Source organism: Microcebus murinus, chromosome 2 (assembly GCF_040939455.1).
Source record: "Microcebus murinus isolate Inina chromosome 2, M.murinus_Inina_mat1.0, whole genome shotgun sequence".
NCBI lineage: Eukaryota > Metazoa > Chordata > Mammalia > Primates > Cheirogaleidae > Microcebus > Microcebus murinus.
In genome coordinates, this window is record NC_134105.1 from 80,465,742 (window position 1) to 80,492,554 (window position 26,813).

General features: G+C 38.4%; 2 protein-coding genes across 2 annotated transcripts in view; both read left to right on the forward strand.

Moving 5' to 3' along the window:
- The window catches only part of PALMD (palmdelphin), a 53,922-nt gene extending 27,449 nt beyond the window's left edge, over nt 1-26,473 (forward strand). Inside the window, exons 4-8 of the mRNA XM_012748646.2 lie at nt 18,786-18,900; nt 19,040-19,073; nt 19,229-19,342; nt 20,889-21,983; nt 26,104-26,473. Of these exons, the coding sequence (XP_012604100.2) occupies nt 18,786-18,900; nt 19,040-19,073; nt 19,229-19,342; nt 20,889-21,983; nt 26,104-26,147 (1,402 nt within the window). The 3' untranslated portion in view covers nt 26,148-26,473. The remainder of the gene's footprint in view (nt 1-18,785; nt 18,901-19,039; nt 19,074-19,228; nt 19,343-20,888; nt 21,984-26,103) is intronic.
- On the forward strand, nt 98-854 carry LOC142868109 (proline-rich nuclear receptor coactivator 2). Its single transcript, XM_075999881.1, has one exon. The coding sequence runs from the start codon at nt 248-250 to the stop codon at nt 665-667; it is 420 nt and encodes a 139-aa protein (XP_075855996.1). The 5' UTR covers nt 98-247; the 3' UTR covers nt 668-854.
- Nucleotides 26,474-26,813: the final 340 nt, after the last annotated feature.

Sequence of the window (26,813 nt, forward strand, 5' to 3'; positions counted from 1 at the left end):
TCGCAGTTCCGAGCTCGAAGTCGCTAGGGCTTCTCTCAAACCTGTGTGCTGAGGAGACTCAGATGTTGGCCTCAGCTCCTAGGCTGAACTCAGCAGATCGGCCCATGAAAACTTCTGTATTGACACAAAGGAAAGGATCCTTCAGAAAGCAACACCTATTATCCTGGGCTTGGCAACAAGGAAGAGGACAGGTAGTGGAAATCCTACAATCTGAAAAGCAGACTGAAAGGTGACAAAGAAGCTGAAGATGGGTGGCGCAGAGAGGTATAACATTCCAGCCCCTCAGTCTAGAAATGTTAGTAAGAACCAACAACCGCTTAATAGACAGAAGACCAAGGATCAGAATTCCCAAATGAAGATTGTTCATAAGAAAAAAGAAAGAGGACATGGTTATAACTCATCAGCAGCTGCATGGCAGGCCATGCAAAATGGGGGGAAGAACAAAAATTTTCCAAATAATCAAAACTGGAACTCTAGCTTATCAAGTCCCAGCTTGCTTTTTAAATCTCAAGCTAATCAAAACTATGCTGGAGCCAAATTTAGTGAGCCGCCATCACCAAGTGTTCTTCCTAAACCACCAAGCCACTGGGTTCCTGTTTCCTTTAATCCTTCAGACAAGGAAATAATGACATTTCAACTTAAAACCTTACTTAAAGTACAGATATAAAATAACAAAGTAGCATTTTTAAAACTTAGGTGGTTTATGGATAGTCAATTGGTCTGAAACAGATTCACTAGGGAATCCTTTTGTGTAGAACTAATTAATGTAAAAAATATAATTAGATTTCATCTCATTTGCTTTATGTGTTGTGTGCACTGTGATGTAATAGTAGTATCAGTGCAGCTTAAGGTAACTAAATAATTGTATTTGGTAATAAGTATTCTCAATCGAGTATCTTGTAAGTGAAACTATTCAAGTTTAGATTTGGGGAAATGGTAAAGGAATAAACTTTTTCTATTGTTTGTTGGGGGGAAACATAATAATTAAGATTTATCATTCATGGATCTCAGTAGATTTACTTGAGTTAGTGAATCAGATTATAAGCATCTAGCTAAGAAGTGCAGAGATGGAAAACTAGATGAACATTTCAAAGTTCAGTATACTAGAAACAGCCACACCAGTAATACGCCAACAACTTGATGCACTGCCAAAAGAAAATGTGAATTTTTCTTAGTAGTTGCATTTTAGTAAATTGTGCAGTGGTGGATGTGGAAAGGGTACTTGGGGTTTACTAGAACGAGGCACAAAATACCCTGATGGCCCTATTTTTTAATGCATGGATAGGTGTCTGCTAACAAATGCACCAAAACCATTTTTTATAGAAACAGTATTTAATGGTCACTGAATAGCTTTCAAAATACATTTTTGTATTATAGCACTGCATAAGCTATTCTGACAGTGATCTGGCCTCATCATCCCTGCAAAGCTTGCTTAAGTGGGGAGTTGTATAATGTGAAAGTTTTAAGTACCTATGGAAGAAAGAGCCATGTAAATACATGTAATAAACTTATAGCATATGTGAAGTTTTCTTGGCCTTTATCCTACAAAAATAGAATTATTTTAGTATAAATTTGCTGAATATAAGACCATGGACTGTTTTTTATACTATGGCCTAATTTTAAAGGTCCAAAAATAATTTGTTTTTAAAGTTTGCCCTTGTGCTAAAGTGCCAGTGTGTATAATTGTATTGGTTGTAAACTATATTTCAAAGTAAAGCCTAGTATAAGTTTTATATTACAAGTAAACAGACTTAAGCTGCTAAAACACTTCTTATTTTTAAGAGGTAAAATGCAGTATGGGACTATTTCCCCCCCTTCTTTAAGCCCAAAGATGAACTATTAAAGGGTCCCTTAAAGATTCATTTTGTTTCACCAATTCTTACAACCTGTGATACAAAGACTGCTTAGTGTAAGGTGGTACCATTGGTTTTTTGTCAAGAATAAGTGCAACCCAGGGGACTACTTTATGCAGAAGATGTAATTTCTTGCATAATACTTTGATAACATGTTTTACCAACTGTAAGGGTAAATGCTAAATGTAACAGCTTAACCTAATCGCAAGTTTAAAAAGTATGAGTATCAGTTAAAAAGCTTGGATTATTAATGTCCTATTTTCTAATTTGGCACTTTTTTTGATGTTTATAAGCAGAGTAGCTTTTGTAGTTCTCCAACTAAATTCATAGGAATATCGCCCAAGTCAAATATTGGTATCTTAAAGTTTATATTAAGTACTTAATGTACATAACACAAATTTGAATCATGAAATTTAAAAATAAAAATTGTTTTTTCTCCCCAAAAAAAAAAAAAAAAAAAATGAGATTATGGCTTGGGCTGGTGGCTCATGCCTACAATTCTAGCTCTTTGGAAGACCAAGGCAGGAGGATTACTTGAACTAAGGAGTTTGAGACCAGCCTGAGCAAAATTGAGACCCTGTGTCTACTAAACATAGAAAATATTAGCTGGGCATGGTGGCACATGCCTGTAGTCCCAGATACTTGGGAGGCTGAGGCAAGAGCATAACTTGAGCCCAGGAGTTTGAGGTTGCAGTAAGCTATGATGACACCACTGAACTCTATCTGGGGTGACAGGCCAGACTCTGTCTCAAAAAAAAATGAGATTATTAGTATTATCATCACAAGAAAATGGCATGAAAGAAACAAGTATGGGAAAGGTCGGAATCATTTTCTAACCTACACATGGAAAAAAAGATGGAATTTCTTGTGGTATAATTGTGACAATAAATTAAAGTCTCCCCATCTTTGAAATATAGGCAAGTTTCAAAACCTCACTCACTTTAATATGTTATCTTTAGTGAGAACTCCAGGAAAGACCTGGAAGACAAAAGTATTCAGTAGTTGTGCAATGACCACATTTTGTCTGTACTCACTACACTATACAAACACATCATTTTAGGCTTAATATTCACAAACTGAAAAAGGCTTCCTTTTTTCAAATGATTTCCAGTTTACTTTCCTAATTGCATGTACTTGTACATTTAATAGCTAAAATCATTGACTGCTCATCCTTATCTAGATGTTTTCGAAATTAACAATTCTTAAAAGGTTATATAACTGAAATTTTTACACTTCTAAACCTCTCGGTTGTTTACTCAAAGATATGAAGTGCACTTTAAAAATAACCTAATAAATCAGCTTTACAGTTTGGAAACCTCCTCTATAATTTTCCATAAGGCATCTCTTAGTAAGACCTTCTCCCCCAGAGTACAGCTTTAGCAAATGATTGCTTTCTTCATTCCTCAACACAGAACCCTTATCTCTAAAGGAGTCCTGAGTTTAATCCCTGGAAACCTTTCCCGCTGCACAGACACCTACTTGCTCCCCCTCAAAACCTTCTTTTAGAGTCCTTCCACATACCAAACACCTACAGCTTTCTCTGCACCTAACGATAATTGAAGTGGCTACACGCACTCAAACTCCATTAACAAGTTTGAGCAACGTTCTGAGTAATCCCAGAGTATTTACTAGAACTCTACTGATTGCTTTTAGACCTTGCTTGAATGCTCTGAGAAGCACATAAGCTTCTAGAAATACTGATAGTGGTTTAGCTAGTTAGAGCTCCTATCTGACCAAAAATTTAAACGGAAGAGGAGGAGGAGGAGGTACTTAATAAGGCTTATTTGCACCAGGCATTTTACATATATTGGCTCATTTAATCTTCATAACCCTTTGAGAGGGTAGGTATTATTATCTTCACTTTCTGCAGAGAATTAAGGAATTCACACCACTAGGAAGTGGCAGATAAGAGACTGACTCATTTGACTGCCCTACACTGCCTAGAAAATGATGGCACACAGCAATCTCTGTGGACTGAAAAGGGGTTATCTCTTATAGAAAGTCTGGGAAGCATGTTCTGTCTCTTTGCTCTCCTTTCTCCCAAAAGCTTCTATCACACTCGGGTTCTTCTTCCTTGTCCCTTTGCTCTCTTTGGTAAACTGCCAATTACATGTCTGTTCATTACCCAATTTCTGGCATCTCACTACAACTCTATTTTAGATCTTCAGGATGCTGTTAACTCATGAATACTCCTTTATGAACACCAAATGATTTTAGTCCCAAATATAAATAATAATAACAGCAATAGTTCACTTTTATGGGGCCTTGCACTTACAAAGCACTTGCACTTACATTAAGTCATTTGATGCAGCAATCTAAAAGGAAAGCATCCACACCTCCAATTCATAGATGAGGAGTTAGGCTGAGAGTGGATAAGGGACTTAATTAAAGTCACAGAGCCCGTAATGGGTAGGCTTGGGTCTCAAAGCAAGGCAGGTTCAGTGCTCTCCAGCTGAAAAATGAAAAAACAGCTGTAGATGTAAACACTCTGGAAATAATAAAACACCTAACACAGACAAGTATCTCTAATAATCAGCAAACTGCTCTGGTTAAGGAATTTTCCTTAAAAGATGTGTTTGCAAAGAATTAGTCAAGAATTTGCATTCTTGTGGCCCATAGAGGCATGTTTATATGGTAAAAAAAAAAAAAAATGGGCAAGGAACAGAATGTTCCGAAGCAACATACGAAGGCAAAAAATATCTGTGCTTTGTCTGTACTAAGCAGCCTCCGCCACTGCCCAGCATTATAGAAATCACATTGCCAAAGCAGCTTTACCTGACAACTGAACATTTTCTTCTCAGATGTTTGTAAAGCTGCTAAATAATCAGGTGCATGTTTTTAAATGCAGTCTTTCTCCTAAACAACTGCCCACAGTGCTTAAGAAGCTTTTATCACCAGTGAAATCAGTACAGCTTCCTGTTAGCTCAGAACAGCAGTCAAGCCCACTGATGAAGTTGAAGTAGGCAGAGCCACTCACGTTCCCTAAGTAGGTGAAGTTACCCAAACGCTCAATGTGATTTATAGTCACTTAGGTGCCTGCTCAAGGGTGACACTTGCCATTCTGCCAGGCCTGTCAGCCAGAGGATAAGACTTTAATGGGAACATCAAAATAAAAATATTGCTATTACCTCAGAGTCTGTAGCAGGGCCAGACTTCGCCCGTGAACTTTTCATTCCTTCTAATTGCAAGATTTTGTAGATGAACTGAAAGAGCATGGCCTCCGGCCTTCAAATCCCTGTTCTGCTGACCACAGTACCTACCTAAGCTTGGCCACGTTCTTTCATCTCTTTCAGCCTCAGTTTCCTTGCCTGTAATAAAGGGACAATTATAGTCACTTCACAGGACTGCTATGAATAAAGCATCTTCTAGAGTGCCTGACACACAGTGGGTGTTCAAAAAATATTAAATGCTATTTCTTATTAAAAGTCAAAAATAATTAAAAGAAGGACCCTGCCTGAATTATTCAGGTATTTTTATTTTTTGAACAAAATCTCTCACTTCTTTATGCTTCTTTGAGTAAACTGAGAATATCACCCAACTATTATTTCATTGAATTCTCACAACCACTCTTTGAGATAGGTAACACTTAGCAGATGAGAAAAATTGACATTTATGGAGACTAACTTACCCCAAGTCACATAGCTAAAAGTTAAGAGGCAGGATTTTTAAATCTAATTAAAAGTCCTAATCATAAAAATAAAATTGTGCCTTAGGTCCTACAGAAAAATTCTACAAAAGTTCTGTAAACTCTCCCCTTGTGTAGCATTTTTTAATTTTTAATCCATGCTACAATTTCACTCTTATACCCATCATTTTATATAGTCATTCACCCAAATATTAAAAATATTCAGAGGGTACCCTGACTCACACATAACCCTTAAGTAAACCATATCTGTTTATTCATCCTGTCCTCTTTTCTTCCAAAGAAAGGCAACATTTCAAAAAATAAGTAGGTTTCCATGGTTTTCTGTCCCAGAGCCACATTTTTATCTTTGGAACAATATTACTGAGTATTTTGCCTGGTGTCCCGATTAATACCTTAGGAGAAAATGTTCCCAGGAGGAAAGCTGTATTGAACATCTCCTTCTGAGTCACTTTGCTTAAATAGAGTTTCAATTTGCCTCCCAAATGAGCCCTGCTCTTCCTGCGACCACTGAACCATAAACTTACTGATTGTAGGCACAGGTGCACTGATTTAATCCACATATCCACGTGCACCAGGTTATCGTCGGGGTTAGAAATCCTGTCCTGACACTTCCATGGATTTCCTCTGCCCAGTATCCTGCACCCAAAACAACGCCCCAAGAAGCTCTGGACCCACAAATTGTCATTCACACCCTGAGTTTTTCTTTCCCATCCAGTGGCCCCACAGTTATCCATGACGTCCCTCTGCCAAACTGCCTAGCATAAGCTCTTCTCCAGACACTGTCTACTTTCTTGAACTGTCTCCAAAGACCTCTGACTTTAATTGGAGCACACAGGGTGCTGGACAGAAATGTCATAAGCATAAAATGTGAAAGGTTAACTGCCGAGGAGAATGATGCAAATACACCACATTCCCTTTGAGAAGGATAAGCTACTTATGATTAAATGTTCTCTAGCAAGGATTGTTTTTCTAATATTCCAAAGCACTCTTCTGACCTTCTGCCTTCTTTCAGGGAACTTTCATTCGCGCTCCAATAGTTAGAGACTGCCTTCTGCATCTCACGCAAAGGCGCTAAGGTGTGTGCGATGCCTTGGGTTTCTCCGTGACTGTACGTCCACGAGAAGAGCAGAGGAGGGGGCTGTTACAGCAGTGGGAGCCGCATCTCACATAACTTAAGGAAAATTCCTCCACAAATGGAGCCGGAATGTGAGAGAATGCATTCTGCTCAGTATCATGCAAAGCAACGAGCTACTCAGTTAACTCAAAAGGTAGCAGGCAAGATTCAATTTCAAAAGGGAACCTAAAACAGTGATGTAGAAATATGAAGGTTAAATGGTTTTTGTTGCTGGTTATCATTTATCAAAGTTTAGCCCATTATGATTTCTATCCAAGTTCAACCTCTACCTAATGCTCTTATCTACCCGGGCAGGCTAATTGTACCTTAATGAAACTAATGGTTCATCAAACACAGGTGAGGTATGCTTCCTGAAAACTATCACATTCTAAATGTTTCTGTCTTCCTGCTGTGACCCAACCAGCCATGTCTAATACCACATAGCAGGGAGAAATAGACAAGCTGCTCTCTTATGACAACATAAGAGAGAAGAGAAAGAAAAAAAAAAGGGAGGAAAAAAAACCACCACTTGTTTCTTATTAAATTTGCTGTTGCCTAGAAACACTCAAGAAATTATTCTGAGGGAATTATATGAGTCAAAATCATTCCAAGCATGTTTTTCACTCTCTATATTTGACTAATTGGTTTACCAGATTTGTAATAGCTCATCTGTTGTTGTTTTTAATTTCCCAGATAGTCTGATTATTTTTAATTCAGGGGCTTCACTTTTAATTTAACCAAAAGGGCTAAGTAAACTGAACTTAAAAGCAAAAAAGGGAAAAAGTCTACCCACTCATCCCACCAAAACACACATACACACAAAGCCCCTAGTATAATGCCTAGCACATAGTAGGAATACCCATGAATACATAGCTCAATAAATCAATGAATGAGAAAAATAGGTGATGGACAGATGGGTGGTAGTACTTAAAAATACTACCTTTTTAAGAGGACCAGCTGGAAAACCCTAGACAATGACTTACTTGCACATTGATGAACTAAAAAGGAAGGCCTTGCCATTCTTTAAAAAACTAAGAAAGAATAAGCACCCAACTATCTTTGGGCCAAGGGCAAAGTTATGTGGCGGTGGTGCCCTGGTTTTCGAGGCAATTGTTGATGGCATATTTTAACATCTCACATCACTCTGTTTGCTTTCTTTCCATTTTCGCCCTCCTTGATAGAATCTTTTATCTCCTTATCCCCACCTCCCAGCACTTATTCTTGCTCATACCTATCAATCTCACCTATATGTTCATAGAAGTAAGGATTAAATGGTTATTGACCCAGAATAAACAACCCTCCCTCCACCATGACAGGCTAAAAGGTATGTTAGAATACCCTCTGAGGGTCCTCCCTCACCCTGCTTCAATTTCATACCCTTTATGGAGCACATTTTATACCCTAAGCATTATTCTAAGAAGGCCAATTCTCAGAGGGAGTCTAATTAGCCTTGTTTTGCACATAAGGACTCTAAGGCACAGAAAGCCATAAATCTGTTAGCAATCACGCCATGAGTCACACACAGGCCTTCCTGACTTCAGACCCTTTCCACCAGGCCTCACCTTGCTTATTCTTGATTTATTTCAATGAACACTATTGAGAACCTGGACATTATGGAGAACATTATTAAAAACATATACAAAAGATGTGTATATGTCTTTTGGTCTTATAGAGAAGATTCCAGAATCATAAACTCCCCAAAATAAATGTATATTAGTGTTTGCCTCTCTTTAGATCCTTTAACTTTCAAAGTGCTTTTATACTAATTACCTCACTCTAAAAGATATTAGGTACCTTGAAACATTTAGGTAAATTTAAAACCATGAGCAGGGTTGTTTGTCATAGATCTTTGGCTGTGTTGACATGAGCGAAGATAGAACAAAGGAGCAACTGAACAATCCAGAAAGTGGAAGGTGAATTCATTTTAGTGATTCATCCTCCAAGACTTGATCACAAAGAAAGAATGTTCCAGAGCAAAGACTCATTGTATTAGAAAGGATCTGTGCTGACATAGGGCCCAGGCTTCCCCTTTCCCCAGGAGAGGCTCTGTGAGTAATTCTACCAGCTAAGAAAACTTCCAAGCCCATTCCTAGCAATGCGTCTTTTGCCTGCCATAAGGCAAACATCACTCAGCCCATTTAGACCACCTAAGCTTACCTGATCCTTGTTGATTAGTCTATGTTATATTAGCGCTGGAATTTACATTTGTTAGTCTTCAAATAATGGAGCCCTGTTCTTGGCATCAAATATGAACAATTAAGAAGCAAAGCAAAAACAAAGTAGATAGAAAATAGAAAATATGGTGGATGCTGTATAATATTGTTAGTAATAAACATTAAGGGTTACAAGATACAAAGCCAGGAATTATTTCTGAATGGTGAGTCCATGGCTATCTATATCACTGAATATATTTTGCCACTTCATGATATAGTTACAAATTGTATATTTACTAGAAATATTTTTCTCTACAACTTTTTCGTTTTGTTTTTGTTTTTATTTTATTTTTATTTCAGCATCTTATGGGGGTACAAATGTTTAGGTTACATATGTTGCCTTGCCCCTCACAAGTCAGAGCTTCAAGCATGTCCATCCCCCAGATGGTGCACACTGCACCCATTAAGTATGAATATACCCATTTCCTGCTCCCCACTCGCACCTGCCCAACACCCAATGAATGTTATTATTATATGTGCACTTAAGTGTTGGTCAGTTAATACCAATTTGATGGTGAGTACATGTGGTGCTTGTTTTTCCATTCTTGTCATACTTCGCTAAGTAGAATGGGTTCCAGCTCTATCCAGAATAATACAAGTAGTGCTAGATCACCATTGCTTTGGGGGGCTGAGTAGAACTCCATGGTATACGTATACCACATTTTACTAATCCACTCATGTACTGATGGGCACTTGGGTTGTTTCCACATGTTTGCAATGAACACCCATACAACTTTTTTGTATGAGAAAAAAAAGAATCATGGATAAGCACATCTTCAGTTAACTTGCCATGCCCTGGCTATAACAGTAGTTGAAGGTCACTAGGGAAACTCATGACATCTGGTTAAAGATCAAATTGAATTATTATTACAATTAGTTGGCTCCTATTAAACAAATTAAACATGAAATGTAAAGGACTACCAAGTCCTCTACAGGCCCTAATTAAAAACCACACACTCAGCTTCTGTCCCACCAGAGCATTTGAGAAACCTGTAACTAACCAATTCCCCACACCACACCAACCTCCAGGATGTGTGCTTATTTATTTGAAAATTACATTTGTAACTTATGCATGACAGTGGCTGAGTCTTTGAATACCATTTTGGTTTCGTATTCTTCATGGCAAATGGAACTCTTAATTTACAAAATATTGTACTGAAAATATTGTGCTGATTGCGAGGGTTTACTTTTCTACTAAATCACTCTCTAACTACACAGCAGTTTCAAGTCATGATAGTATCCTCTGCCCATAAGATAATTATTAATATGTACAGAGTTATATTAGGAGATGAGAGTCACCCATGCAAAAGTTATTCACATAAAATAAATTATTCAGCTTTCTAAGCATCTGCATTTTTCCCAGTCATCAGAGCAAACTGACACTTGTTTCAATGTCATTGTTGTGTTGGCTCTTTGCTTCTAGTTATCTTAAAGCTGCTGCATTGTATTGCCTGTCCTGTTCTTAAATGCTCAGGATTAGAGGCAACAGATCTGGCCTGGGGCAAACTTACTGCCGGCTGTATGCCAAATGCCCTTTAATACTCTGGCAGGCTTACATAGCATGTGATTATTTGCAGTGGCCAGTTAGATCTTCCTTTTTATACACATGCCCGTTGACAATGGCTGATTCTAAGGCAGTTCTTGTCCTTACCTATATGTCTGTGCAGAGAATTACTCCTCATCCTTTTTTATGTATTTTTATTTGGCGAAGAAAATATGCCTGACTTTTAATAGATTCTTAATAAAGGTCCATTAAATATTTGATGAAATTTATCAAACCCTGATTTTAAAAAATAAAACAAATAAAAATCCCACCTTCTAACAGATTGCCTGCCCTCAATTTTATTGAGAAAATATAGTTTGGAATTACCATTGATCAAATTATCTATAAAGATAAGATATCTTGAACCTCTAACCCATTATGCTTTGTCTGCCTATCACATATGACTAACACATGGCAGTTAAGAATACATGACTAAAGTCAACGGTGTGTACTCAGTAGTATCTATTGAGTTTCCAGAGACATTCATTTGCATGAGCTATGATTTAACAAAATAAAAAGACCTTTTTTTGGTCATTGCTAACCTTAGCCATTCAATATTAGCTAGCTGTCAACACAAACACAAACCATGTCAGAACCATATATCATTTAGAATCATCTAAATTTTTTAACCACTAGGAGCAAAGGCTGCTTAATTTTTCTGTTTTTACTAGTTCACTCCCTGAAATGCAAGATACTAAAAAGTAATTCTGCAAATCAATGAAAAAATTTATAAAAAATCTCACAGAATCTATCACACCATAATTCATTCCCCATAATGTTATGCAATTGCAGCATAACTAATTTTGTTGCTTTAAAAGAGACTTTAAGAACAGTGGCTTAAACAAGATAGAAAGGTTCATTTCTCTCTCACACACACATAAAAATTCTAACTGGTAGACAGTCAAGTGGATGGAAATGACTGTGTTAAATGAGATTATTGAGAGACCCTGTTTCTTTCTCTGCCTAGTTGCTTTGCTAACCCCTACAGGATGCCCTTGGCTGTATGGTCAAAGCCAGCTCACCAGCACATCTGCATTCCAGTTTAGGAAGGGGCAGATAAATGGAGGACAAGCAGCTCTATTTTAAGGGTGTGACCTGATAATTGTGGAGGTCACTTCTGCTCATATCCCATTGGCTAGATTTTAATCACATGGCACCATCTAAATGTGAAGGAGACTGGGAAATTTAACCTATACCAAGGTAGCCAGGGAAACATAAAAAAAGAAAAACCCAGGAAGTTCTGAACATAAAAAGAACAGAGGGGAATGGATTTGGGGGCTGAGAGGAGGAAACAGCAGGTTGTCGAAATAGACTAGAACATTCTTTCTGCCAACATTTATTAAATGGACACCATCCTCATACATATTAGGACAATTCTCCTGATAATGCTGGAGCACTGTTGAGGTTTCCTGTCTAGAACAATATTTTCAAAGACATGTGTGTACCTAAAGCTATGTTAGTACTATGCTTATTCCAAAATCATTGATATTAAAGTTGAACCTCAAATCTTTAAATGGACCTGGTAGATTTTCTTTTTCACTCGGGTTGTCACAGGTGGCCCTCCTCTCCCAAGCATACTAGGAGATAAAAGGAAAAGAACAATTATTAAGGAACTCCTCTACAGGGTGTCCTAAAAGTTTCTATACATAGGGAAAATGGAAAATTGTAGCTAAATGTACCTTTATTTACAAAATATTCATTACGAAATTTTGCAAAAGTTTTCCTTTGTATGGAGACTTTCAGAACACCCTGCACATCAAGCCCTGTACTAGGGACTTAGAAACATTATCTCAACTATCTCCTCCTTAAGACAGCCCTTAGCGAATACTATTATTATTCCCCAGATGAGAAAACTGAAGTTTAGAGAGGTTAAATCATTAAGCCAAGTATTTTACCTTTGTATGGGCTCAGTTTATGTTTCCCTGAGTAGAACTGGAGGAAAAAGTCTTTTCTTCCCTTAAAAAAAGTGGTCCTTCACACAAAGACTCACAAAATATAGGTAAACCACCACCTATCTCCTGTTATCCCAAGATTCAGTGGGGAAGAAAGGCGAGAGAATCTCTAGCCCAAGGGAAGAGTCAAGAGTTAGAGTTGCTCAGCACTCTAGACAGAATTCAACATACATTGGAGACAAAGATATTCTGAGAGCCTTTGAGTTCCAGAAGAAATTGGATCCTTCCTTGTCTGGCTTAAGGAATGGGGCAGGGGGTAGTGGTCCTAGCACTTCCATCAACTGGTCTCAGAGGTACATCAGTAGTGGTGGCATAACACCTGCTGACCCAGGCTTTCCCAGAGAAATAGCCATTGCACCTCTCTTTGGGTGTAGTCCTGGCCTTTAATAAGAGAGCTTGGGCTAGTGAGATGTAAGTAATCCATCAGTCCTTTCAAAGCATACAGCTAAAAGCCAGTCATAAACTTAATTTCAAACATAGCGTTGGTGATTACATTAAAACTGCAGTATTATAGTCCAATTGCATTAGCCAGCTTCATATTTAAGACCTGCAGCTTCAATTACTTTGAACAACAAAATTGTGTCCAAGCAAAGAAAGTCTTGCTATAAAGTGGCATTAGCTTAGGAAACCCCAGAGTCTTTGAAGGAGACTGTTCTAAGAACTCCTACCAAGAACCGAAGTCAAGCAGCCAAAGGAAAAAAAAAAAAAAATGATAAAGCCTGGACTTTAATCCTTATTCAACTGACTAACCCACTGAACAGAAAAATCCCCAGTACAGCAAAATAACCCTAATGAGGATTAGGGCAGAAATATCACCTTTATATGTAATTGGGCAACACTTTTACATATTGGTGGACCCCATCTACCATTTCAATCTTCAGTTTCTTTATTACCACAGTAAGTGAGAAACCCTTTTATACTGCTGAGAAAAATAAATGTTGTGTCTAAGTTCATAAGAATCAATTTTTTAAAGTCTTTTTTCCACAGCGGCTATTGGAGAGGAGTTAAGAGCTCAGGCTCTGTAAGCAAAGATCTGATTTCAAATTCCATTCTGCCTCAGGCTACCTGTGAGCCTGTGGGCCAGTTGCCTGCCTAGGTGCCCAGCTGTTTCCTCTGTCAAATGAAACTAATGGGGCTGCTGTAAGGACTAATTAGGCCAGTGCCTGGTACAGTGGAAATATGCAATACATGTTAAATGTTGTTATAATTGCTAAGACGTGAAGTACTGAAAGGTAGGATATACACTTTTGAATTTGGGTTAGTGGGGTGTTTTCCCCCCATGACTTCCAGTCTGTTTGGCCCCAAATGGCAAATTCTATCAGGTTGTTAGTCCTTGTTAACTCCACCCAAAACTGAGAGAGATAAATGGACCCTTAGCAGCGGAAAAATTGCCTTCTGAAATAACTTCTTGATGCATCCAGCATTTATGTGCTGTCCTTTTTTCCAAGACAAAAAACTGCACATTGGAATTGAATTGGGGACATTATCTCGTGATGATTAAGGGAGGTTATTACTACAACAGTGCATGAAATGAAAGCCACCTGCTTTCACCTAGGGAGCTCTTGAAAATAACCCTCTTTTTCCCCAGCAAATAGGCAAGGAGAAGAAAGATTCCATAATGGATAGCATTACAAATCCTTTTTCATGTACTCTGCTTATCTAAATTGGCACATGATGCCTGCCCACCATCTCTCAGAAATTGTGAGAGGTACTGACTCTTCCATCAAGCCCCGCCTAACAGCCAGGGAGGCACCAAGAGGGATATTTCTCTTTCTCTTTTGCCTGTTCCTGGCCAAACTGCATCAGCATTTCAAGGAGCTCAATTCCCATTCTGAAAGGCAATACCTTCTAAAGACCGGGATGGCAGCACTTATGGAAATTCTAAGCCATCAACTGAAAGATGAGCAGGTGAAGTTTAGAGAGTTACCCCCCAGTGACCTCCCCAAAGCTTTTTGTATATAAAAATTTTAATTTTACATATATATGTATTTATTAATATATATATGCACACATACACTTATGTGTACATATATGGATACACATACATACATATATGTGTGTGTGTATATATATATATATTTCCCTAATGATTAACTTGCTAAATTTTTTCTCTCTCCCAAAAATCCCTTTGGAAAGGGATTGGTATGAGTCGCTAATTTAAGCCTTGCATTTTTTGAGCTTTATATTGGGGTTGAGTAGTTCTTAGCTGTGAATGGCTCCTGGACAAGGAATAAAAGATAGGTGTGCATACATATATGTGTATTTATGGGAATAAACAATGAGGGAAAAGTAAAACTATCGGAGAGATGGATATAGAGAAAAGCCCTTATAAAGCGTGTTTCAAGAACCTATGCTATACTAGCAATTCTTTTAGGTGCCCAAGGTTTCTCAACCTCAGCACTATGGACGCTTTGGACTAGATGATTCTTTGCCGTGGGGGCATTGCTCTGTGCATAACAGCATGTTTAGCAGCATCACTAGCCTATACCCACTAGATGCCAGCAGCACCCTCCAAGTTGTGACAACCAAAAGTGTCTCTAGAGTTTGCCAAATATCCCCAGGGAGCGATTGCTCCTGTTGAGAACCACTAGATACACAAAGATTGCCTGTCTACTAGTTGCAATTTTTGTTTTATGCTCCTTAAGAAATGATCACTCCTCAAAAACTCAGTGCATTATCTGGTGTGGAGACTTTCAGACTTCCTCTCTTTCCATTGCTGGGCACCTGTGAGTTCTGACCAAGTGGTGGGGGTTGGGGGGAGTTGGGGAGCATCCAGCCCCTTACTGTCAGTTACTATTCCACTGGTGTTCTGATCTTTTCTAGAATAACCAGTCTCTAACATTTATCTCTTATTGACATTTATATTGTCCATAAATAACAGACAGAAGTATCAAACCAACTTACAAAAATAAGAAATTAAGTTTTTCATTGAAGTAGAAATTTTAAGGAATGTTCTACATCAGTAAGCATCTCCCGTCAGAGGTTTGTGATTCTATGTAATTAGTACCAAGATGTTTCCTTATTATCCTTTTCACCTGGGAGTTGGCTGTAACTAAGTGATAAAGAACGGGAGGGAGGTGTTTGTTTATGTTTTATTTTCACAAACATGTCATGAGGTGTCATAAGACTACAGTCTCACATTAATGCAGCTTTCACCCAGCGACTTGAAAACCTTCAAAAACATTCATTAGCAGGTACTCTGATTAGGATTACAGGCTTTCAACTTCATAATCTTGCCATATTAGTCTAAAGATATTCATGAAAATCGTACGACCTTGCATTACCCAGGGCCTTTGCTTCAGAGAGGAGCAACTACAGATATCAGTGCATTTCAAAATTCCCTAAGATGTCATTGTCCAGGCAGACAAAGAGCTCTGGCTCTGTGCCCCAGTAATAGAAAGGGGCAGGAAGAAACCAGCATAGTGAGTGCTCACTCTTTCTTTTATTACTTACTAAAACCCTGTGAGGTTGTTAACATTGCCCAGACCCCTAAATGTCGACTTGCCCCAGCTTCAGTCCTTGGAATTTTTTTCTCCCTTGCTTTCTAGGAAAACTTATCCACTCCTGTGGCTATAAATATCAACTCCTAAATTTATATATTCAAGCCCAGACTTCCCTAAGCTCTTAAGATTTTTATATCCAACTGTCTTCTCCACATCACACTTGATTGTCTCCAATTTAACACATCCCTCACAAATCTCCTTTCTTCTCTCTCCCAAATTTCCGTTCAGCCAATTACACTTGTGTGTTTCCAATTATTGGGGTCACAAACATTGGAATCACCCATGACATCTCTCTCTCACATGTAATCCACATGTAATCCTCAAACAAATCCTGGCAACTCTTTCTTTTACATATTTCCAGAATCCAACCACTTCTTTCCCTTCCACCAACAACCAATTGGAATTAAGCTGTCTTCACCAGTACTATTAGGACAAGTGACCTCCATGTTTACCCCATCTAGCCTATTCTCAACACAGAAGCCGAAGTAATTGTTTAAATTTCAAGTCATAATATGTTTCTCCCCTGCTCAAAACTCCAATGGCTTCCCAAAGGCCTTCCCATGCACAAGGCCCTGTGTAATCTGGCCATCTGCCACCTCTCTGATTTCATTTCTTATCAATCACCTCCTTATTCTCTCTTCTCTTACTTCAAGCTTTGTAGTTACTCTTCCCTCTCTCTAGAGCACACTCCCCTTAAAACCCTCATGTATCCTGCCCTCATTTCCTTCATCTCTCTGTTCAAATGACACTTGATCAGAGAGATCTTCCCTAACTACGTTGTGTAAAACAGTGCCCCTCCCTGGCCTCTCTCTATCTTCCTTATCCTGCTGTTTATAGCCGTTATCCTGCCTTTCTCATGGCAAATATGTTTCTTCATAAATAAATGCATATATGTAAATGTATATATATACATTTATTTATGTGTGTATATATACATACATATTAATATGTGCATATCAGGTAAAAGACCCTGTGGGACAGGGAATAAAAGGAGAAAGAGACACAATATATTGCAGAAAACCTTTAAGAATTTTACCATAATAAACTTACAACTGATATCAACCATATTCAAAGTTCTTTCATATATATCATCTCTTCTTACCTTACCAAATATCTGTGTAAGGTAAGGCAGGTACTGTTATTCTCATCATACATATTACAAAACTGAGTTTCAGGGAGGTTAAGGGGATCACAAGTCATGAGTAGCAGAAACAGAATAGAATCTAGATCTATAACTTTTAGTGTAGATCTTTCCAGTCTACTAAACTGGACCAATATATATACCCACAGCTCTGCTGATGGGCAAAAGTGCTACCATGGAGGTGGAGGAATTTTAATGGAAAGGTAGTCACACCTCAGTAACTTCTAAGAAACCCAGGAGTACTACATTTCACATGGAGTTCTGTGATATGCCAGAAAACCTCCTTAGCTATCAATGGCCAGAGGCAGCAGCAAAGTCAAAATTTCGGAACTGAAGCAATGAGTTGAGTAGAACGGTTGAGTAGAATGCATTCTGGGCTTTCATTGGTGTGACAATAGCACAGGATTTTCAAGCTACCAGACCTATGACCATCTTCGAGAAGAAAGCCAAGAAAACTGACAATTATCTTAGCTGACATAAATATCCGCAGCTGTCATCTCCTGGACCAGCTGTTGTATCTAATCAGCCATCCTCTGAGGCAGCTGACTTTAGAGCTTAGAGTATTTGGCTGAGAAATTATGTGTGTCTCATGGCTGCCAAGGGCCAGCCTTACTAACTGCAGGGCTGCCAGTGGCTGTTTGTTTTTATACAGAGTAGAGGTCAACATGCTGCCCCCTGGAGTTCATTTAAATCTAACATGCTGCTGTGTGCTGGTGGATGTTTGCAACAGTCCAATTTCAAATGTCCCTATCCCTATAGGTTATCTTATGTTTTGTGAGGCCATCTGCATCCTTTTTTTTGTTTGTTTGTTTCTTTTTTTTCCCAGAAAATGTACTCTTTATAAACAGCAGTAGGCGAAGCCACTGTACTAGGTTTTGTCCATTTCCCCATCTCTTCACTCTACTCATTATAATATGGCACAACTCTTAGGAAACTGAAATTAAAACAAAGTATCATTTTCTATTTTCTTTTTTTTTTAGACAGAGTCTCACTCTGTTGCCCAGGCTAGAGTGCCGTGGTGTCAGCCTAGCTCACAGCAACCTCAAACTCCTGGGCTCAAGCAATCCTTCTGCCTCAGCCTCCCAAGTAGCTGGGACTACAGGCATGGGCCACCCTGCTCGGCTAATTTTTTCTATGTATTTTTATGTTGGCCAATTAATTTCTTTCTATTTTTAGTAGAGATGGGATCTCACTCTTGCTCAGGCTGATTTTGAACTCCTGACCTTGAGCAATCCACCCACCTCGGCCTCCCAAAGCACTAGAATTATAAGGCGTGAGCCACCGCGCCTGGCCCAAAGTGTCATTTTCAATGTTAGGATGTGCAGGAGTTTTAAGTATTAAATAACTGTGATTATTAAATCAAGTTTAATAATTACAATGTTTTCTCCAAATAATTTATAAGTAGACTGGGGTAAGGAAAATTAGTGAACTGCAAAATAACTACAAATGTACCATTCCTTTTGGTTCAACTTAAGTCTCATTATTAAAAAAGGCACTGTATTTTATTTGTAAGTGACATTAGTAAATGCAATGAAGAAAACAGAGCATAGGTCAAGTACTTTGCCTAAGAAGAAATCCCTTTGTCCAAAAAGATTTTTAAAAACCCTTGAATTGAAAATTGTTTAAAGTCAGGTGTTCGGTAACTTGTATATATTAAGCATAACGCTTAGTGTGACGCTAAGTGTGACACTCTGTTCTTAGAAGGCATCTGGCTACTTATACACAGTATTCCAAGGCAGGTTTATATATGGAGAAGATAAATTTGAGAACCCTGCATTTGTACTGTGTTAAGCAATAAAAGTATATCTTTTTGTTGTCAGGCTGGAGAAAGAGATCCAAGATCTTGAAAAAGCTGAACTTCAAATCTCAACAAATGAAGAGGCAATTTTAAAGAAACTAAAATCAATTGAAAGGACAACAGAAGACATAATAAGAGTGAGCATTAACCAATTTTAAAACTATAATTCTCTCTCAAAATAAATCCACAAATTCTAAATAATTCTTCAAAGCATATCCACATTTAGATTTTATATTTTAAACTGTATTAATCACGAAGAATTCTTTTTTCTTATAGTCTGTGAAAGTGGAAAAGGAAGAAACACCAGGAGGTATGTTTTTAAGCAGCCTACTTTATGTCTAAGCTATTTTTTGATAGTTTAAAACTTTTCTCAATATTTTAAATATATTTTAAACTAATCTAAATGTATTTTAATCTAAATGTATTTTAATCTAAATGTATTTTAAAATTACATTAACTTTACAGAGTCAATTGAGGACATCTATGCCAATATCCCTGACCTTCCAAAATCCTACATACCTTCCAGGTTAAGGAAGGAAAGAAATGAAGACATAGAAGATGATGAACAAAATAGAAAAGGTATATGAGAAATCTGTGTTCAAGGGCATGTTCTTAATTTCAGGTTTTACAATATCAAATATTCACAATTTGCTGCAACATCTTATGCTTCTAGGTTAAGTGAGGGTCCATTTTACAAAGTTCCATGAGGTACGTGAGTACCTTGCATATGTAGAGACAATGAGGTTACAGTATTCATTTTATGCATTGTATTCTGTAGCAAACCAGGGAGAGACAGAAAAGATAAAGACCTGAAAGATACCAGAAGCTCTGAAAAATCAAAGCTTTCCTGGTCAAAAATATCTCTCCCAACATATTCCATCCAATAGACATTCTTTTGAGTTACTAAGATCCTTTTTAAAAATGAAAATACTCCCTATAGGAATGTTAGGCACTGTTTACCTATAGGAGGCTGATTTTCATAAAACAAATACTTCAAAGTCTCTGGGAAAATGAAGATTTGTATTAGGGCAGAAAGGAAACTTTCGAATTTTCGTGTGGAAGGAGAAGCTACTCTCCATCTACAAGTAGCAGACATTCATTAATTCAACAAATATTTAGTGACTACCTACTCGGATAAGCCAAGCTCAGATAAGCAAATAGTAGGTATTCACTAAATATATCATGCCAAGGAGTGAAATGCAGAAGAGTAAAGCACAGAAGCTGTACAAGGAGAGTGTCAGTAAGGAAAGCTGAAGTTTTAGTTGGGTACCTAGGAAAGGCCAAGAACCATCAGGCTATAGAGGAGGTATAAAATGGAAGACAGGTTCACAAAGGAAGGTGGGTGGGTGCAACAAAAGCAAGCATTGCCACATTGTAATTTTGCACAGACCAAGGTGGGAGGGTAGCTCGAGCCTAGGAGTTTGGGACCAACCTGGGCAACATAGGCCCTGTCTCTACAAAAACATATTTTTTTTTGAGACAGTCTTGCTTTGTTGTCCAGGCTAGAATGAGTTCAGTGGCGTCAGCCTAGCTCACAGCAACCTCAAACTCCTGGGCTCAAGCAATCCTTCTGCCTCAGCCTCCCGAGTAGCTGGGACTACAGGCATGCGCCACCATGCCTGGCTAATATTTTCTATATATATTAGTTGGCCAATTAATTTCTTTCTATTTATAGTAGAGACGGGGTCTTGCTCTTGCTCAGGCTGGTTTCAAATTCCTGACCTCGAGCAATCCGCCAGCCTCAGCCTCCCAGAGTGCTAGGATTACAGGCATGAGCCACCACACCTGGCCTACAAAAACATTTTTTTAAAAATTAGCCAGGCATGATGGCATGCACCTGGCTTCTTGGGAGGCTGAGGCAGGAGGCGCACTTGAGTCCAGGAGTTCAAGGCTGCAGTGAGCCATGATCATGCCATTGCACTCCAGCCTGGTTGACAGAGCAAGACCCTGTCTCTTAAAATATATATATACACATATATACATTTAAAAATATAAATATATGTTTAAAAATATAAATATATATACACATTGTTTATATATATATATATATATATATAAACACAAATCAGGCTAGTTTATAAAAGAAAAAGTTAACTAAATCAAAGACAAATTTGTTTCCTAACAGCTTTGTATGCCATGGAAATTAAAGTTGAAAAAGATTTGAAGACTGGAGAAAGCACAGTTCTGTCTTCAATACCTCTCCCGTCAGACGACTTTAAAGGTACAGGAGTAAAAGTTTATGACGACGGGCAGAAGTCAGTATATGCAGTAAGCTCTAATCACAGGGCGGCGTACAATGGCACCGATGGCCTGGCACCAGTTGAGGTAGAGGACCTTTTAAGACAAGCCTCAGAGAGAAACTCCAAATCCCCAACAGAGTATCACGACCCTGTATATGCCAATCCATTTTGCAGGCCCACAACCCCACAGAGAGAAAAGCTAAGTCCTGGACCAAACTTTCAAGAAAGGATAAAGATAAAAGCTAATGGACTGGACAGTGAGGTCCATGAGTCTGCACACAACATGGGCAATGGACTTGCAGAGGAAAGGGGCAACAACTTCAATCACGTCAGTCCCGTTCGGCCGATACCCCACCCCCGATCAGTGATTCAACAAACAGCTGAGATGCTCCACACCCCACAAAAGAGGCTGATGACTCCTTGGGAGGAATCGAATGTCGTGCGGGACAAAGATGCACGCTCTCCAAAGGCAAGGGTGAGCCCCAGAGAAACAATAGTTGGAGAGTCTGAACACCAGGGTTCTCTACCCACTTGCCAGGAGGATGAGGAAGACATTAGATACAGTATCGTTCATTCCCTGCCTCCTGACATAAATGATGCAGAGCCCGTGACAATGGTTTTCATGGGGTATCAGCATGCAGAAGACAACGAAGAAGAAAAGAAGCTTCTGACAGGGTATGACGGGATCATCCACGCTGAGCTGGTGGTGATTGATGACGAGGAGGAGGAGGGTGAAGGAGAGGCTGAGACCCCGTCCTACCATCCTGTAGCTCCCTATAGTCAGGTCTACCAGCCAGCCAAACCAACACCACTTCCTAGAAAGAGATTGGAAGGTAGTCCCCATGAAAACACAAATCATAAATCTCCCCACAAAAATTCCATATCTCTGAAAGAGCAAGAAGAGAGCTTAGGGAGGCCTGTCCACTCTCCGCTAGAGGTTCAGACAGCTGGCGATGGCACCGAGGATCCATCCTTGACAGGTAATAAAAGTGACAAGGCATGCCACTGCTGCTTAGTCATGTGACAATCTTTTCTTTGTGCTAACAAATCCTCTTGCTGTCAGCTTCTTTGCCCATCTCATAAACTCATACACACTGAGGCTTTTTAATGAATGCTGATCTGGTTTATTGTCACCACGGTAAAGCGATTAAGTCACTTCAAAAGATAAAGTGAAAACAAATTGTTGCCTCATTTGGACATTGCATTCATTGACCTTAATGTCTTGACTTTCAAGTTCTGTCATGGTATGGTACTGTCTGTGAATGTATTTGGGTCACTAATATGCTGAATCATCAATAACATCTTTTCCCACCAGAATCTGATGACAACTATTTGTCAGTGCCTTGCTGTGATTTAAACGTCCTGCATAAGTTAACAGATTGCCTTAATTTTGCAAAAAAATACAAGAAACAAATTTTATTTTCATAGTATTTTATTACTTTGCAATGTATTTTTCTCTATAGTTTTGTAGTTTTATTAACTTTATTTCCCTGATTTTTCTACATTTTAAAATAGAATGTCAATATATCTTACATCTTCTGTAACATTTAACTTTGCATAGTCTGCCCCAACTTAGCATATTTATTTTTTCTATTTTCTATATATTTGCATTTTTCATTCTCTATAAAGTTTTTTATAGCTTTATAGCTATCTAGCTATTTTAGCATTGAATGGAAAATAACTTTAACACTTTTTTCTACAAAACTGAGAGTTCTCAATTTTGGATTTCTTGCTAGCACTTAAACATTACATTCTAGTCATTATTTATAAAGGATAAATAAGAACCTGAAAAAAAAAATCTATTATAATAGCTGTACTTACCTTGGCTAAAGATGTAAGTCAAATTACCCAGACATACAGTTTCTGTATGTTTGATAGGGACAATAATTTTAAATGTCTCTAATGGAAGATTATCATTAAAAAGCAATAAATATTAAGTACCAGCTAATCCAACAAGTAGAACCTGATAATCCTAAGGAAGTGTGGTAGTACCTGCACAATTGAAGAATGTTTCTTCCTCTGCAACCCATAAACTCAATATTCGGTTGCCAATCATACAGTCAAATGTACTCTCTTTCATTCTTTTAAGTAGTTAAATTAGGCCTACCAGTTATAAATTTAACCACCTGAAGAATTCCTAACCTCTTGGGAAGGGTGCATTTACCTGTCTTCCTCAGAGTTCAGTGATGTGTCTGAAACCTGCAAATACTAAATTTCTTTCTGTTTTGACAATGAGCTTTGTGTGCTGGTAAAGCTTGGCATCTTAAATTCATTTTAAAAAACACCACCACCGAAGACTTAGAAAAGAAGAACACGCTGTTTATGGGCAAGAGCAATGACATCACCCTCCATCAAACCTCCCTTTTTTGAACTTGGATATTAGCCAGCTCCTCCTGAACATCCAACACTCCTTCTCCCCCAACCGTGTCAACACATTTACCCCATGGAAAATGGCAGGAAGTGACTAATGTTTCCAGACAACACTAACTAACCATGCCACCGAACTAAAATAATGAAAACAGGAAAACCTATTCCAGACAAAGTAACAATACAAAGCTCTGTACTATCAATCAAAATATCTTATAAACAGAATGCTCCAAATTCCTTGCCTTCCATCATGATATTGTTCTACAATCCTGTTTTCTAGTTCAGCACATGGATTACAGAGCCTTTATGTATTTTTTAGATGGGTTTTAAAAATAAGTATGTCATAGGGTCATATACCATCAGGGGCCACCCATATACATAGAGTACACAGCCCCCCATTCACTTCAATTTCATGAACACCAATAGATTGAGCTTAAAAAATGTTTATGATACTAGAAAACCCACCATCTCAGTCAATTTCTTTGTTTGTGGTATAAGCCCCCTATTAAAAATCAATAGTCCTGGTAGGCATAATAGATAAGAATTGTCCATCTTTATTCCCTTGGTGTCAAATTGGTGATGGAAGCCTTATCTAAGAGCAATTTTTTAATTTGGAAAACAGCATGAAGGAGGAAGAAAGGTGGGAAAAGGTGGAGCCTAGAGATTCTAAAGACAAGATTGTTCAGTCCAAATTTTGAGCAGGGTAAGACATGACAGAAAAATTTAGGCAATGTTATGTCCCTCTGCTAATGTAAATATAACCAAGTTGCAAGGTTTAGCTTCATGCCACATACTTCCACCGTTGCATGGCCCCAGCAAGCTTTGCCTGGGAGCCCACTACTGGCCCCACCAACCTGGCTTTCCTTGGCAGTCCTCACTAAAGTATGCTTGCTCTTCTGGCTCTGTCCTGCCCTCTTGGAGATGTCAGTGGCATTCCAGGATGAAGGAGTGGGGAGCCTCAGTTCTGGAAGGTTCACATGCTGTTGGTGCTGAAACTGCCATCCTGTGGCAGCCATGAGGGCCCAAAGGATGCTGAGAGTAAAGAGCTCCCTCCCACCAAGTTCAGCCAGCCAAAGCCATGCATGTATCCGAACTGCTATGGGGAGAGGAAGGATCAGAGAAAAGCAGAAAAGAAAAGTCAGAAGGAAAGCTGACGGCCCATGGTTTTTAGCTGCTACACCAAGTAGCCTTCATGGCCACTATGCTCTGGCTCCACACATTCACCTGGAATTCACACCATCTTCTCGCATAGGCTTAAAAAAAGGAGAAAACGAAAAGCAGATTCTAGAAAACGTCACTGAACGTCCACGGCACACGGGGTGTGCCTGTTGTGTGTCTTCATGAGGTGAGGAGTGACTGCAGGGAAGAGGACTTTGCCCCTGCCTTAAAAGAGACTTTAGAAAGTCCCTCACCCCTGCTCTCTTTTTCCGTATAGGCAAAGTAGAGGTCCATAAAATCCAACAGTAGAAACTTTAAAAAGCTGTGGTGCTGCCTTCTGTTCACCTCCTGCTGTGTAACTACAGCCTTCCCACGGGTGTCACGGTCCAGCAGCTCCAAGGAATAGAGACCTTCCTGCTTGCTACAGAGATTCTCTCAGCCCATCCTAGATTCAAGGGGTTGTTCGTGGTGCCCCTGCCACTAGAAATGATCATTCCTCTGAAAGTTTCAAGGGAAATAATCCTCTTTAACTTCACAGAAATGAAAGTATTTCATATAAATGGAGTGACAACGAAAATGATCATGGTCTTGTTACAAGATTGGATGGATCCCCATCCTCTCGTATTTGTGCAAAAGGGCTTCTTAGAGATAGGGTCATTTCCTTTGTTAGTAGATAACTAATATATGACATAGAAATGAGAGCGTATGTCTTCCCTTTTATTTTTTCACTAAACAAAATTGTACGATCAGCTAAATAGCTGGTCCTTGGGCCATATTACATGTGAATGTAATATTAGATCATTAATATAATCATTAGATCAGTGCCTTGACAGCATCTCTCAACTTTTGGAACATGACTGAGGCAGCTATATTCTGAAGTCCTAAATATTAAGGGCATAATACCAGAATATTAGAGGAGCGTTGTAAATTCTAAATCCACATTTTAAAAAATGCTTTTTACATCCAATATATCATTAGCAGTAGAATTTACTCAAAAAGATATATTTGCCATTTGAAAGTATACTTATATTTTGACAAAGACATTTTATAATTACACAACTCTTAATTACTGGTTCATGTTGTTTCATTCATAAAGAAATTTCTTTTTGTCATTGTATATCCAAAGGCCAGAGCTTGTTTGGACAGCCAAGTTTAATGAACTAAAAGATAACACAATCATAAAATAGAGTTTGTGTCAACACCTTTTTTTTTCAGTGCTACATAGCTCAGAAATATACACAAAACACAGTGACCTATAGGCATATGTATGTATGACTTATAGTAAAATTGTGCGCTAATCCTATATTTATTCTATTTGTACTATGTTTGCTGTACTAATTTTTCTAGTCTTTATAGAAATAGGTTCCTTCTAGTTCTGAACCTGCTTCTGCCCTAAGTTAACCATAGCTTATTATTTCTACTATCTTTTTGTGCTACTAAATCAATGCTCACATTGTTGGATAAAACCATCTGAGGTATGTTCTAAACTTTCCTGCATTCTATGAAATGGTCATTTAGAGTGAAAATTGAGGCTTTTGTTTTATAACTCTCTATTTTTTTTCCTTTAACTTGCAGCTTTAAGGATGAGAATGGCAAAGCTGGGGAAAAAAGTGATCTGAGAGATGCAACCCCTGCGGAAACATCTTTTGAAGAAGAAACTGAGAAATGTTTGCCAATTTCTCTTCTGGATATTTTTGTTTATTTTTTTCTGAACTCCAAAAATTTATAATTACAGTATACCCATATTAGACCAGATGAATAAGTAGTAGTCATTCTTTGTGAACAGTTCCAAAAAACTGGCGAGAACAGATGCTTAACTGTTCCAGTTACTTGACAAGATTCAATGGAGGGAAAACCAGCATTTTTTATTGTATTGATACCAAAGCATTTCTAATAAGAGCTTGTTAAATTTCAGAATAAAGTTATTTAAAATATCCTGACTCTATTATATTGACTGGATTGTAATTTTACTAATACAAAGATTAGGAAGCCATTGTACCCTATCACAGAAATATTCATCTTCAACTCTGACAGGTAAGCATGTCATCTCAAATTAATAATGCCTCAAGGCAACTACATTTCCCTGCTAAGGAACAATTTAATTGGTTTGGTAGAGACTTCAAACCCTTGTACATATCCAAACCATGCATGCAATAATGATCCTCATATTTGGGGACTGGGTTTGGAGTGTCTTGACAATGCACATGACCTTGCAGATGATAACTGGCACATTCAGTCTTCTTAAATTGTCATCCTTTCACTCAGTTCAGTGGGAACCCCATGGC